The following is a 14,498-nucleotide window of genomic DNA, read 5'->3' as shown; positions in this document are numbered from 1 at the left end:
TTGTTGCAAAGTATCACTTATATTAAAAAGAAAAGAGGGCATGGTGGGAAGGGATTAGGACAGAGGGAGGGCAGAGGGGGCCTGAGTTGGGGATGCAGTTAGAGGGCTGGCCTTGTACCGGCCAGAGGCAGCGCAGGGTCAGGAAAGAACGTGGGCTTCGGACTTGCACAGACCTCAGGTGTCATGCCTGCTCTCCACTTCCTTGCTGTATTAGTTTGGGTGGATTATGTAATCTCACTCTAAACCTCTGATTCCCTCTGGAAGATGTGAGGTTGGTGGGGGCACTCAGTGAGGTCCCCCTAGGAAAGCCGCTGAGCCTGGGCCTCGCCTTGGCAGCACTCAGAGCACGTGTCAGGAGGAGATACTATGCGCCCACCTGTCAGGTGAACAGACCGTGAGAACCCCCTCTCAGCTCCTTCCTGGCTCGAAAGTGGACCCCCTCACAGTGACTGTGACCGGAGCGTGCCGTTTCCCCCGGCCTTCGTTCCAAGCCGATTGTTCTCATTTCGCTGACGGTTGGCCTGAGATGGAGGTGGCAGGAACTGCCTCGTCAGGAAAGCCGCCTGCAGCAGGAAATCACGGGATGCGTCAGTAAGGCTGTCAGAACTCCTGACAGAAGCGACGAAACAAGTTGAGCCACAGCAGTCTCTGTTCGATTGTCCCGAGGGTAAAGTCTTGCTCAATACCCTCCTCTCAAATGTTACCGCGTATGGCTTTCCTGTTGTTAAGGGGAAAAATGCATAGAGGTCAGGTATGTTCAAGGGAAGTGATCCAAGTCGCCTTCAGCACCATTTCCAAATGATGTGACTTGGCTTAACCCTCCTTTTATTGGTTTCGAGTGCCAGTAAACACTCGACTCTGACAAAGAACCCTCGTGAGTTAACGAGGTTAAGGCAGCGAAGTGCTTCCAAGGACCTCGGAGAGAAACGCGACGTGACTTTGAGACCGCCATTTGCGCAGGAGGGCGCGAGGCTTGGAGTGGAGCGCCGGGCCCTGTCCGAGCTCGTCCCCACCTGCGAGAGTGGGGAGAAGAGCACCTTTGCGTCAAGGTGGTGGCGAGGAGGCCAAACAGTGCGGGGCAGCGCCCACCCGGGGCGTGCCGAACCTGCCCGCTCCCAAATACGTAGCTTAATCGAAGCTTATTCTACATATCGCATGTCATGCACCTGTTTCGAGTGTACAGCTCCATGGTTTTTTAGTAACTTGTGCAGACATCGCCATAAATCAGTTTCGAACGTTTCTCTTGGGCCCGGGCCCAGCCCCAGGCCCAGGCCACCACCGGTGCGCTTCCTGTCCCTCTACGAGTGCCGCTTCTGAGCATTTCACAGAAACGGAGGCATACGGTACGTGGGTCTTTTGTGTCTGGCTTCTGTTAGCATCATGTGTTTGAGGTTTATCTGGGACATAGTATGTGTCGGCACTCTATCCCTTTTTTTTGCCAAAGAGTATGAAATCGTATGGATGGACTACATTTTGTTGGTCTGTTTACCAGTGGGCGGACATTCGAGTTGTTTCCATTTTTTGCCTGTTATGAACAGTGCTGCTAAGAACACTTATGTGCAAGTCTTTGTGTGGATAAAATCTTTTTTTCTCACAGGCAGATACATAAGGGTGGAATTGCTGGGTCTTATGGTAAATTTTATGTTTAACTTCTCGAAAACTGTTAAATTGTTTTCGAAAGTGGCTGCACCATTTTGCATTCCCTCAAACCGTGATCGGAAGTCCCCGTTCCTCCACGTTCTCACCAGCACCTATTATTGTCCGTCTGGCTGCGAAGTGGTATCTCTTTGTGGTTTTAACTTATATTTCACTAATAACTAATTTTACTGAGGATCTTTTTATGTGCTTATTAGTTATTCATATGTCTTCTTAAGTGAAATGTTTATTCAAATCTTTTATCTATTTTTGATTGGGTTTGATTGTCTTATTAAGAGTTTTTCGCATATTCTGGATACAAGTCCTGCATCAGATATGTGTTTTGCATATATTTTCCCTTACCCTGTTGCTTGTCTTTTCATTTTCTTAATGGTAGGTTTGAAGTACTAAAGTTTTTAATTTTGATTATGTCCAATTTATCAAAATTTTTTTCTTTTATAGACCATGTTTTTGGTGTCACCTATAACATCTTTGTAGTTATAACTCAAGGTCCAAAAGATTTTCTTCTAAGTTATCATGCACAAGTTTTGTTTTAGCCCTCACATTTAAGTCTGTGACCCATTTTGAGTTAACCTTTGTGTATGGTGTGAAGTGAGGGCTTATGTTCATCTTTTTTTGCATGTAGATATCCAGATTTTCCCAGCACCATTTGTTGAAATTCTTTTCTTTCCCCTGAGTAGTTTTGAAATAGGGAAGTAAAAGTCCTCTAACTTTTTTCTTCTTTTTCAGTTTTTGTTTTTTGTTTTTTTTTTTTGGCTATTCTAGGTCTTTAGTGATTTCATTAAAATTTTAGGATCATGTTGTCAATTTTTGCAAAAAAAAAAAAACCCACCTGATTTTTAAAAAATAATTTAATAGTATTGTCTTCTGATCCACGAATTCGAGATGTCTCTCTGTTTACTTAGCTCTTTTTAAATTTCTCTTAGCAATATTTTATAATTTTCAGTGTGTGTTATACTTCTTTTGTTAGATTTATTCCTGTTGTATTTTTAATGAACCTGCCTTCTGACAGGACTAATAAATTATAGGATGCTTTGTCACTTAGGCTAACAGGTGAGTGTGTTTGCTCACTTCCACTTTCATCCTAGGGATAGATTAAAGCGACAGAATACTGATTTTTACTCAAAAGCCATTGTTACCTGTAGATGCGGTGGTGGTGGCGTGCGTGCGCGCGCGTGTGTGTGTGTGTGTGTGTGTGTGTGTCTGTGTGTCTGTGTGTAGTCTACATCAGTGTTAATTGCCTGATGAATAAGAACTTGGATGCTTGGGGGGAGGGTGGTTACAACTTGAGTTAAAAGAATATAAATGTATGTTTTAAAATAAGTTGAAGACCTGACCAAAGCTTCACAGCACACTGTCCACAAGAAAGAACCTGTTGCTCCTTCTGGGCATCGTCTTAACACTTGGCGAAATCATTTCTCCCAGGCAGACGCGTGCCACGCCTACCAGATAGTTCACCGCAACGGGATCCCCGACGAGCAGATCGTGGTGATGATGTATGATGATATCGCCAACTCCGAGGAGTGAGTACAGAGCACTTTCAGCCTGGTGGCGAAGAAGTCCAGGGCATTTCTTAAAAAAATGCGTGTAGACTCACGGGAGGCCTTATCTATCAGTGGCCTGACGTTCGGGTGTGAACAGACTCGTAGATGAGCTTTCACGGGGTTGCTTCTTGTAGAGCCTTGGACATAACTCGGACACCTGGCAGTGGCAGAGGCACGGGCATTGGGCGCTGACGGGTGTTTTGGGCTGGTGCTTCGGAAGGGTTGAAAGCATGAGTTCCTCTCAGCTTGGAGAATCATCATGGAGTTCTACGGTGCTTGCTCCTGCCCCCAAACAGTGGACAGCACAGGGGGGACACCTCTGCAGCCTGTTCCAAGAAGGCTGGTTTGTAGGTTGGACCCCACCACCCTTTGTATATCTATTTACTGTTATTATTCACCGACTTTAATTTTACAAATACTTCTCTCATGCCTGCTTATCTGATTTCTTGAGGAGATCAGAAACGGCAGCTATGGGTACCAGACTTAACCAGCGCCAGTCTCCCCAGCCCCTGGGTCACCCTGCTGTGGCCCTGTCAAAGGGTACTGCCCCGCACTGTGGTCACAGGACAGCTCATCATCCATTCCGAGCTTTAATGCCTCAGCTCTTGTATTAAAGTCTCGTCTTCTGTCCTGCATTTTTCTGCAAGCAGTTTTGCTCTGAGAGATCTCTTCGTGAGGTCTTGTCCCCAGGATGCTGTGTGGTTCCCTGCGGGAGGCCAGGCGCACCTGCCAAAGTTCCGGTCCTGGTCCTGACTGTGGGAACTCAGCCCTTCATGCACCTGCCCGCAATGTGTGGGATGCCCGCGATCCCCCAGCTACTAAAGCCACCAGCCCTTGGTGAACGTTCGGGCCGCGAGCAATGTTTTTGACAGACGTGGTCGATTACTCTTTTTATACATAACTCGCCCGTTTTTGAAGAGAGGTTTCAGAGACGTGTCCGACCTTGTGCTTCAGCCATGTCTTTTGGTTTTCAGCAATCTCACGCCGGGTATTGTGATCAACAGGCCCAACGGCTCGGACTTGTACGCGAGAGTCCTGACGACTACACCGGCGAGGTGAGGTGGCGGCGGGTCGTTTTCATTCCCAGGATGACTTTCCCCTCTTTTGTGCATTTCTAGAATCAGAACCTCACCACACTGACTTCTGGTCAATTGTTTCATGTTTGGATTTAATATATGTGCTCGAGGAGTAATTTCTGAGAGATCTAAAAGGAAGCAGAGGAAAATAAGAGAATAAAGTTAGAAGTTGTAGTCTGCCAATCTTGAGTTTCCAGTCTTCTTATACTTTAAACCCTGATGATACATTTCTTTTGCTAATACCCGATTTTCATGAGGTAATGCTGTGTATCGGATTCTAGAATATCTGGGCTCTTTTTTTCTCAGCACAAGCCCTGTGCCAAGCATCTCTGGATTTTGCCCAGATGGTTTTTCATTAATTATTATTATCATATATCGCTACTAAATTATTATATCCCTCCCAGTGGATTGAGGCTATATAAATTGACACATTGTTAAAAACACCGTAATGACTTCAGCCTCTTAGTTTTCATAGTCTCTTTTTCTTTAATATCAGAGGGATCTTTTTTTTTTTTTAACATTTTATTTTTTTATTTTCCCTCTCTCCCTCCCCCGTTTCTTCTGGTAACCACTAGTCAGAGGGTTCTTTAGGAATTAATATTCTTGGTGATAAATGTTTTATCTGAAGTTAGCAATTCTTTCAGTTTCAGTTTTCTCTTTTAAATTCAAGTACAGTTAAATCGAACACATCGTACATGTGACATGGATGCAATATACAATCATTTCTATACAGTTATATAAGGAAATGTCTGGAATCTAAGTGGTAGGATTTTGGGTGATGTTTTTTCTTTTCTGCTTTTTTGTATTGCCTTTTTTAATGATCGGGTATCAATTTACAAAATCACCTTTAAGGACATAGGATGTCCTTGGGACTTGGCCTTGTAGGCAGGAAGCTGGATGCAGAGGGGAGGGACCCAGCACTGACGTTTGCCCCTCTTTGCTGTACCCCTGAGGTGATACACTCTTTCTCTGCTGCTTGTTCCCACCGACCAGCATCTTTGGGTTTCTGTACTTGGACTTTGTGATGGTCAGGAAGGAATGGCAGCCTCACTGAGTTGCCATCAGCCCAGGACAGTGTGATATTTGAGAAGAGGTCGTGCACGTGCCCCAGAAACATTGAGCTTGATTTGAGTCCTTCATGGTTTTAAAGTGCTTGCTGTTAAGCCTTGGAGGTTTCCGGTCTGGTGGCCTGGGCCTGCTACAGGCTCCGCAAATGCTCTGATTCGAAATGACAGCTGTATCTGATTTCACCTCCCAATTCTTTGTAGGACGTCACCCCACAAAATTTTCTTGCTGTGTTGAGAGGTGATGAAGAAGCAGTGAAAGGCAAAGGATCTGGAAAGGTCTTGAAGAGGTAATGGGTGCTTTATGGCCATCACATGTTTCCGAATGACCTGGCACCCCAGCATGGAGAATTTAAACAGGCATCGTTCTTGGCTTCTGGGCTGTTTACCCATGAAACATGGCTGACTGAGGAGCTCTGTCCTGACTTGATTCAGGCCCCATGGGGTTGAAGGCTTCTTTTGGCAGCCCATTTCTGTACTGAATTAACCCTATGATCCAGGGGTCCCTCATTGTTCTTAATGAAAGGTTCCCCATCACTTAAAGCCACTGCTTTTTGTCGTGTCCGTGGATCCTGGTGCTGGTACATTCCACTACCCGTGGAACACATTGAGACAGGCAAGAAGCCCTCTGGCTGGTCAGGTTGCAGGGCCCTGGCCGGCCACCAGCCCTGTGCTCTGATCAGCGCAGTGGGGAGGGGGCACATTCATAAGTGCAGAGCTTAACCTTCATTTCGGGAAGAATTAACCCCAGTGCTTGCCTCACCAGCTGTGGGTTGGAGATGTCTCATTCAGCATCACTTTATGTAGCATTTTTCCCTGTGCTAGGGTCTTTAGTAGCAGACCTTCAGAGAATCTCAGGTACTTGGCAAATGGTGCTGTTTCTCTCAAGCTAGAGGGGAGACAAGTAAGTTCGTGTGAGTTAGAGCAGAGATGGGCATCCGTGTGGGATGCACCAGACTGGTTCCAAGTGAGTTATTACATCTCTGCAGCCTTGTGCCCTCTAAGTGGAAGCCCTGGTGAGGGTGGGCAGGGCAGGTGGTCATCCCAGGCTGTGCAGGCCAAAGGGCCTGGAGCGGGAGTCGGAGCTGCTGCAAGACCCTGCTCGGCTGTGTGTCCTGGCTCCCTTCCTCATTTAGGGGAGATCTACTTGGAGAGTGTGGCTGGCTGAGACAAGACCTTGTCACCCAAGGACGCCAGTCTCCAAATCGTACCTGGTCTGTCTGACCAGCTCCCCAGCAAAGGCCTCTCCTCCTCCTTGGCCATAATCCAGAGCTCCGAGGCCCTAGGATCTGCCTTGTGACTCAGTCACACTCAGCGGGAGCAGAAGGAACAGCCCCTTGTGTTCCCCTTTGTACCTGATTGGGAGACTGTAATCCTTAAACATCTTAGTTTTCTGAGAAAGGCAACTTTTCAGAGACACGGAAGGAGAAATAGAAACAGGAAACGGTTGACTTTGACTCTCGTCTGTCCTTCTGTCTTGGCAGCGGCCCCCAGGATCACGTGTTCATTTATTTCACCGATCATGGAGCTACTGGACTGCTGGCTTTCCCTAATGATGACGTGAGTTGGTTTTTGTATTTTTTGTTTTTTTTTTAAATTATAAAGACAAACTAGGAGAATGGAAAACAAAACCTCAGTGGGGACGTCGAATCTGCGACGTGGGTTTCTAATGTCCTACGAGGTGGGATGTGTGGCACATGAGTGTCTTGGGGGACACATTTGACATATTTAGCAGCTTGAAATCTCTCCAGAGGCATCTCTTCTGGCAAGTTTTCCCTACATTTCTCTTGATGTCCCAGCGTTGGTGGCTGTCTCAGGACTTGGGAGCATTGCACTTGACACAGTAGTAGAACACTGAGTCTCCAAATGCTCTGGACACAGAGATGACTAAGGAAGCACATGGCCCTCCCTTTTTTAAATATGCAAGTGAAACCGTTGAGATGACATTCTGGGATAGTGCTGTTCACTCTAATTATTTACAAGGATCGGTACATAAGAATTTATAAAGCATCATCAGGACTTTATTAGTGGGTAACCAGCGAATGGGTTCTCTCGAGGTCCTGATCTGAATGTCAGTATTCTTACCTTTCAGCTTCACGTAAAGGAACTGAATCAGACCATCCATTACATGCATAAACACAAAATGTACCAAAAGGTAACGTCAGCATTTGGGGTAGCCGTGGGGGTGGGGTGAGATTGGCTGTGTTTTTTGGAAGGGGGGTGTCTTTTTATCAGTCTGGTTTCTCAGATTAACCTTTTCTGATTCTGGGGCTTCAGCCATTAGATCAGAATCACTGGTGACCTCGTCACCACACAGAGTGGTGGTCCCACCCCCAGAGTTTGACTCAGGGGTCTGGGGAGAAGCCTGAGAATTTGCCTTTCTGAGTTGATGCTGAAGCGGCTGGTCCAGAGACCACACTTTGAGGACTAACGTTTCTAGGGCTGTGACCAGTTCGGGGCAGTTGGGGGAGGAAGTACCACCATCTTATTTTCGCTTTGGCTCTCACTCGCCCCGCGGCTCCCTTTATAGAAACTACATAGCTCGGGCGTGTACGTGATGGTCACGTGGAGAAATGGGCTGCGTGCCGGCACGTCTTCCTGTGTGCTGGACCGTGAAACAGTTTTCGTCGGCATCATCCGAGGCTCCCTTTTCTCTGCATTATTCCAGCTAATAGATCATTTTATTCTATTAGCGATGAATAAGTTCGAGTCCTTCTGGTTTGTATGACAACAGCTTCTGTAGCTTCTGGCAACAGCCTCTTACAGCCAGGCTGTCTCCCAAAGCAAAAGCGAAAGACTCCAGAATGGGTGGAGAGTGGGCAGAGCCAGAGTAGCACTGGCGAGAGGTCTGCCTGGCCCAGGTGTGAGTCCACCTGTCTCGTTCGCCTCTCAGATGGTGTTCTACATCGAAGCCTGTGAGTCTGGGTCCATGATGAGCCACCTGCCCACCAACATCAATGGTAGGTGGTGGGAGCCCTGGCCTCTGAGCCAGGCTAGGCGAGCCCGTCAGTCAGAGGTGCAGCTGCTCATTCTGAGCATGAAGAACCGAGTGCTCCACATAGCAGGGCCCTTGGCAGCCTGGTGTGTAGAAGTGGGGAAGTAGGTGTGGGCAGCTCTGGGCTTCCTCTAATCCTCCAGGATTATTGGCCAGAGAATCAGGGATCTGTATGTGAGCTTCTCCATGCTCTTCCAGGTTCTAGTAAAGCTCCTGAAGTCCAGAATCATAGCCTTTGGACCGGCCTTGGTCCTTTGCGATATGTTGCTTGCTGGCTCCCTGATCTGGGGCAGGTGACTTAGCCTTAGTTATTCCCACTAAATGACCCTTAGTTATTCCCACACGTAAAATGGGGATAAAGATGGTACCGGTTTGTTTGCTTATCATTTTAAGGGCTGACATCTGTCCAGCACAATTCTGAGCCCATGGTGGCTAGAAAGTAAATGGTAGCTATTGTACAGGTTCAGCCGATTTTACAGTTTCTTCAATAAATGTTAACTTTCTCCAAAATTAAGTCACCAGAGCTGTTAAAACCTTGCAGCATTATTCCAAAATGGCTTACTGTCCTAATAAGCATGCGTGCTTGCTTATTGCTGCAGAAAGTGTCTATTAGTTGGCTTCTCTTCCTTCCGCATGTCATTGTTGTAACTAAGTGAACAGTGCTGGCTATAGTGATGTCTCCCGCCCTCCCCGGCTGACTTTGATTGCACTAGGAAAGAAGGAAGACCCAAGCTTCTAGTGGAACCCACAGCAGAGAGTAAAATGTGACTAAAAGGTGTCTTTAATTCCTCATAGTTTATGCAACTACTGCCGCCAATTCCGACGAGTCATCCTACGCCTGTTACTATGATGAGAAGAGGTCCACGTACCTGGGGGACTGGTACAGTGTCAACTGGATGGAAGACTCTGACGTGGTGAGCCTTCAGGGGACTGGCTGTTTAGCTGAGGCTTAACCATCAGCCTCTGATGGTCGGAGGACTTTGCTGTTTATATTTTCGCAGGAGGACTTGACTAAAGAGACGCTCCACAGGCAGTACCAGCTGGTAAAGTCCCACACCAACACCAGCCACGTCATGCAGTATGGCAACAAGGTGAGTAGGGGAGCCTTGCACGCGTGGTCAGTTCCTTGAGTTCCCGGCTGACTCGCCTGGAATGTTTATCTCTCAGTGAAGAGAAATGGGATCCGGGTGAGAAATGGCCAAGGCAGGGTTGGCTCTGCCTCTCGTGGCCACTCCATCCCGGGGACCCTGTTCAGGCTTTGGCATCAGACCGTGCTAGGTTCAAACTCGGGAAGTCGTGAGACCCTGGGGAAGCTACCGAACCTCTCTGGGTCCCCGCTTCCTCCACGGCCAGAGCCCTAGTGTTGGTGAGGTCGTGCATTGCAAACACTGAATGCAGGCTAGGTGCGCAGTGAGCAGTTAGAGTCGAAAGCGTCTCCGACTTCCATGGCTTGTCCTCATAGAAGCCCACCCCTTGGATTCTCCAGGGTCCTGCCCCGCTGCAAGTGGCAGGATGTTACCTTTACCCTTTGGCTGTAAATTAAAGACTTTTCCTCCTCCAGCCAGGTCCAGAAGGGGCCCTGGTGGTTAAATGGGCACATTTATCAAGGCCGTCTGGGCAGGGCCGCAGCAGGTGGCTGAAAGCTTGGGCCCTAGGTGACACCTCTGTGGCTTTAGCTCTGCCCGTCAGTGGACCCAGAGCTCAGCTCTAGCCTGGACAGATGCTTCGCACCTTCTTGCTGCTGGTCATTAGGGACAGGTGATGAGTGTGGTGGCTGAGTACAATCTAGGGTCACCGCTGGCTGCGGCCACTCAGGTCCACTGTGCACACGGCTGTGGAGGAGCTTTCAGTCGCCTTTGACATGTGAGGGAGCAGCCGTTCCGCTGCGAGGGGTGCCAGGCATTTGCGAAGTTCATCACTGGTGGATTTCAGGTGCTCAAATATGTTGCCTCGCCCACTGCTGGCACGTGTTTTCAGATTGCCATGTGGGCCTTCGGTGGTCCTGAAAGCATGTGGAGCGAACTGTGGGCCTCCAGGACCCAGGGTGCATTTGGCATGTCTGCTCTTCCCATTCACTCCGGTTTTCTCTCTCTCTCTTTCCCACTCAGTCCATCTCTACCATGAAGCTGATGCAGTTTCAGGGTATGAGACACAAAGCCAGCTCTCCCATCTCCCTACCCCCAGTCCAGCACCTTGACCTCACTCCAAGCCCCGAGGTGCCCCTCATGATCATGAAGAGGAAACTGATGTACACCAATGACCTGCAGGAGTCCAGGCGTCTTGTCGAGGAGATCCACAAGCATCTGGAGGTAAGCGGTGGTCCCAACCTTGCGAGCTCAGTCTCTGCCTCCTGACTTTGTCCACTGTGGCTGGAGCCAGATGACGGAACGCGGGAGTCACCCCTTTGCCTGCCACACAGGAGAATGTGGGAGAGAAAAGTGGCCTTTGTGCTCTCTGTAAATAGAAGTGAGTGAATGGAACAGTGCTTATCTTTGGTCATTAATAAATTGACCTTGACCTCTCTAGTAGCAGGGAGCAGAGGAATTTCCTATATCTTGCCAAGAGGCCGTGGCATATGGGCGGTTTTTTCTTTCATACTTAGTTTATTAGAAGGCATTTTTTTATTTTGCCATTTGGTGCATTATTAGCTAATTATGTTAAAAAAAATCCAATCCACAAAAATTTCTACTGCCTTAGGAAATCATAGTCATGGCCTAAAATTCTTAAATTGCTTGAGTTATCATTTATGAGTCCGTTTTCAGTAGCTCATCAGTTTGTTTGGAACCTGTAGAATTACTTGACAAATCAGTTTGTTTGGAACCTGTAGAATTACTTGACAAATCACAGCTGTGCTGCTAGAACCATCCACAGATCACTCATTGTGATGCTGGGTGGAGGTCGACTGTCCCTCTAACAAAGCTCGCTCTGTCCCCTAATCAGCACAGCACAGGGACTGATGTACTAGAATATGTCCTGAGTTTTCTGGGAAAGATGAAAAAATCTTTGTGATTTGTTTCACGTTCATATATCTAGTAATCCTGACAGTTAGAGTCTCTTATGCTATAGTTCTCTGTTAACCAGGACATTTTTCTGATGGTGCCACAGTGTGGTACAGCAGTCCTCATACTTTTCACCTTGGACCTTTTTACACTCTTCAAATTAGTCATCCCAAAGAGCTCGTTTATTATGTGGGTTATATCAAGATTTCCTGCATTAAAAATGGACACTGAGATTTAAAAAATAACTCATTTAGAAATGACAATGATAAACCCGTCCTGTATTACCGTATTTTTTTTTATGAAAAATAACCATTTTCTAAAATACAATTTTGGCGAGAAGAGTGGCCTTGCTTCACATCTCTTTTCTGCCCAGCGTTATGGAAGACAGCGAGGTTCTGCTACCTGCTTCCGCATCCACTCTGTGGGGCTCTGTTCTGCCTGAAGTAACGAAGAAAACTCAGCTTCACAGTTTATATGGTTGGGAAAGGGGGGACCTCATGGTGTCCTGCGCGGTCCGGGGGACACCCGTGGTTCTGGACCACCACACATTGAGAACCAATAGTCTGACACACAGTGGGCGGTGAGACTTCGCAGCAGTTAGATGTGGATGAAACATACCCGGGCTGGGATGGTCAGAGGACTTGATCGTAAATTTTGGTTAATGAAGGAGCAAGTCCCTCAATATGATGCTGGTTTTCATCATCTGTGGGGAAAACAGTGTCTCCCTTTGTGTCTCTCTGTGTGACCGTTTGCTGGTTTCTGTAATGGACAAAGATGTCTGCAAACACATAAGCACTATTCATGGGACAGCTGTCTACTTCGGGGCATAATTCCTACATCGTTCCCACCCGTGCCCCCATCCTCAGAGCGGGTCATGCCTGCACTGCAGGGGTTTAGATGTAAATGTTTCCATCGTGCCAGGAGATCCCCCAAAGGCACAGTGTTTCTGAAGTTTTCTTGCTGTCACAGAAACTTCACGGGCACATCTTTTGCCTGCTGCGGGATGCACCTGTCGGCATCCATTTTAACCTCCTGGGGCGGGTGCTGCGTGAAGAGATGCTTCTCACCCATCCGGGGTTCCAGGAGAGGCTGCATTTCAAAAAGATGCTTTTCTTCACAGACCAGACATGTCATTGAGAAGTCAGTGCAAAAGATTGTCTCCTTGCTCACGAGGTCTGATGACGAGGCAAGGAGGCTGCTGTCGCAGAGAGCCCCACTCACAGCCCACGACTGCTACCAGGCAGCCGTGTCCCATTTCCGCATGTCCTGCTTCAACTGGCACTCCTCCACGGTAAGCCCAGGCCCGGGGGGCTGCCAGCTCCTGCTCCCCAGTTTCCGTGGGCCGACTTGGCCTTTCCCTGCTGTTTTAAACCCAAAAGCCAAATTAATATTGTCCACTGGAAATCACATCAGATGCGTGACCTTGTAGAAGGTTCCATCCAGGCTCATTCAAAGGCCTTTGACAGGGACGAGAGGAAGAAGGTTGGCCATCTTCACTGACCATAAATCCTGGCCCTAGACACTCTTCTAGTTGTCCCGGGGGATAGGAAGTTACCAGTCATGGATGACTCAGCTGCCATTCTCTTCACATTTTTTCTGTCTCCGTCACACCCCACCCCTCACAGCAGCCATACAGGTTTTTCTCCCTTTTGAGTTGGTTCTGACTCTTCCCCAAGATTTACTGTCAAAGTCAGGCTTTTCCTATGTTGGAGAGGAAAGTTCCAATTTTCTGCCGGTGGAGAATGTCAAGGTTAGAAGGTGCCTAAAAAGCCTCCTGTTTGGTCGGTTCTTTGTGATACTTGGATCCTTGTAGAAAAGTGTCAGCAAACTGGCCCACAGACCAAGGCCTGCCCACAGCCTATCGGCGCCTCCCTGTGCCCCCCTAGCCTGTTTTTATAAACAGGCTTGTTATTGGAACAGACCCACGCTCTACTCAGTGACAGTGTCTCTGGCTGCTTTCATACTGCAGCAGCATTGAGTAGTTCATACAGCCCTCAAAGAATGAAATATTTACTGCTGTGAATATTTTTACATAAAAAGTGTGCCAGCTCCTGCTTCAGAGCTGTGTTCATTACGGTACTCACTAGCCTCATGTGGCTATTTAAATCAAATCTAAGTTAATTAAAATGAAGTAAAATTTAAAGCTTAGTTCTTTATCCGTGCTAACCGCACTTCAAGTGTCCAGTAGCCACATGTGGCTAGCGGCCACTGAACTGGAGGATTTCGTAGCACGTTTCTGTCGTTGTAGAAAGCTCTGGTGGGCTGTGATACGTGTCGTGCTTGGCTGCTTCCATGGGTGGCTTCCTGGGCACTTAGCTCCCTCCGTTGTTAGGGTGCTCTCGATTTTATTTTTATTTAATAAATACCTCATTCCCTGGGGTTACTCTTGTGCCCTCTGGAATCACACACAGTCTTCCTTCTTCCTCACCAGAGTGCTCAGATTCCCCTGAAGTTTTTTTTTTTTTTCCCCCAAGATAAACATCCCCAGTTATTTTGGTCTTCTCTGTTATGATTTGTGTTTGGCATTCGGTTACCACCCGTCTCCGTCATCAGCGGGTACCTCCCAGAACCAAAAGCCACACGGCCAAGGGAGGTGCAAAGTAGGGGAGCAGGGCTATGAGGGTTCTCAGGAGTCCTAACCTGGGGCTCAGAGCACTCTTGGAGGCCAGCTCCCATGCACAGGTGCATTTTCGGGATGGAGGGGAGACGGCTCATAAATCTTATCAGATTATCGAAAGGTCAAGAGCCACTGGTTGAGATGCTTTATCACCGCAATCACAAAAGTGGGATATTCCCAAGTTAGGAGTTGATTGTAAGGTGAAGTGGTGATGTTTGATTGTGTCTTTTGTTCTGTTTTCCTCCAGTACGAGTATGCCTTGAGACATTTGTACGTGCTGGTCAACCTTTGTGAAAAACCTTATCCAATTGACAGGTAAATCAGTACATGGCATTTGAAGGGTCAGTGTCATTCTGTGAGCAGAAGGAAGCAGCACACACTGCTGTCCTTTTCTGCAGGTGGACAGTTTTTCTTCTGCTAGCTACGACCTCTGACTGTGGAGGAATTCAAAACAGATGCGTTCTCAGTGATAATCGTGGGGTGGGTCTTTCACAAACGACTGCCTGTTCCATGTTGGGGTATTTTTGTCTTAGTTTCTTCCGAGTTG

General features: G+C 47.7%; 1 protein-coding gene across 1 annotated transcript in view; it reads left to right on the top strand.

Annotated features, from left to right (window-relative positions):
- LGMN (legumain) overlaps window positions 1-14,343 on the top strand; it is an 18,155-nt gene extending 3,812 nt beyond the window's left edge. Inside the window, 12 exon segments of the mRNA XM_023538352.1 lie at window positions 3,082-3,179; window positions 4,175-4,227; window positions 4,230-4,255; window positions 5,545-5,630; window positions 6,825-6,900; window positions 7,433-7,495; window positions 8,234-8,300; window positions 9,131-9,249; window positions 9,337-9,426; window positions 10,444-10,644; window positions 12,455-12,625; window positions 14,199-14,343. Coding sequence (XP_023394120.1) covers window positions 3,082-3,179; window positions 4,175-4,227; window positions 4,230-4,255; window positions 5,545-5,630; window positions 6,825-6,900; window positions 7,433-7,495; window positions 8,234-8,300; window positions 9,131-9,249; window positions 9,337-9,426; window positions 10,444-10,644; window positions 12,455-12,625; window positions 14,199-14,270 — 1,122 coding nt within the window. The 3' untranslated portion in view covers window positions 14,271-14,343.
- The last annotated feature ends 155 nt before the right edge of the window (window positions 14,344-14,498 follow it).

This window comes from Pteropus vampyrus, unplaced genomic scaffold (assembly GCF_000151845.1).
Source record: "Pteropus vampyrus isolate Shadow unplaced genomic scaffold, Pvam_2.0 Scaffold219, whole genome shotgun sequence".
Taxonomy (NCBI): Eukaryota; Metazoa; Chordata; class Mammalia; order Chiroptera; family Pteropodidae; genus Pteropus; species Pteropus vampyrus.
Note: the sequence above shows the minus strand (reverse complement) of the source record. Positions and strands in the feature narration are given on the sequence as shown.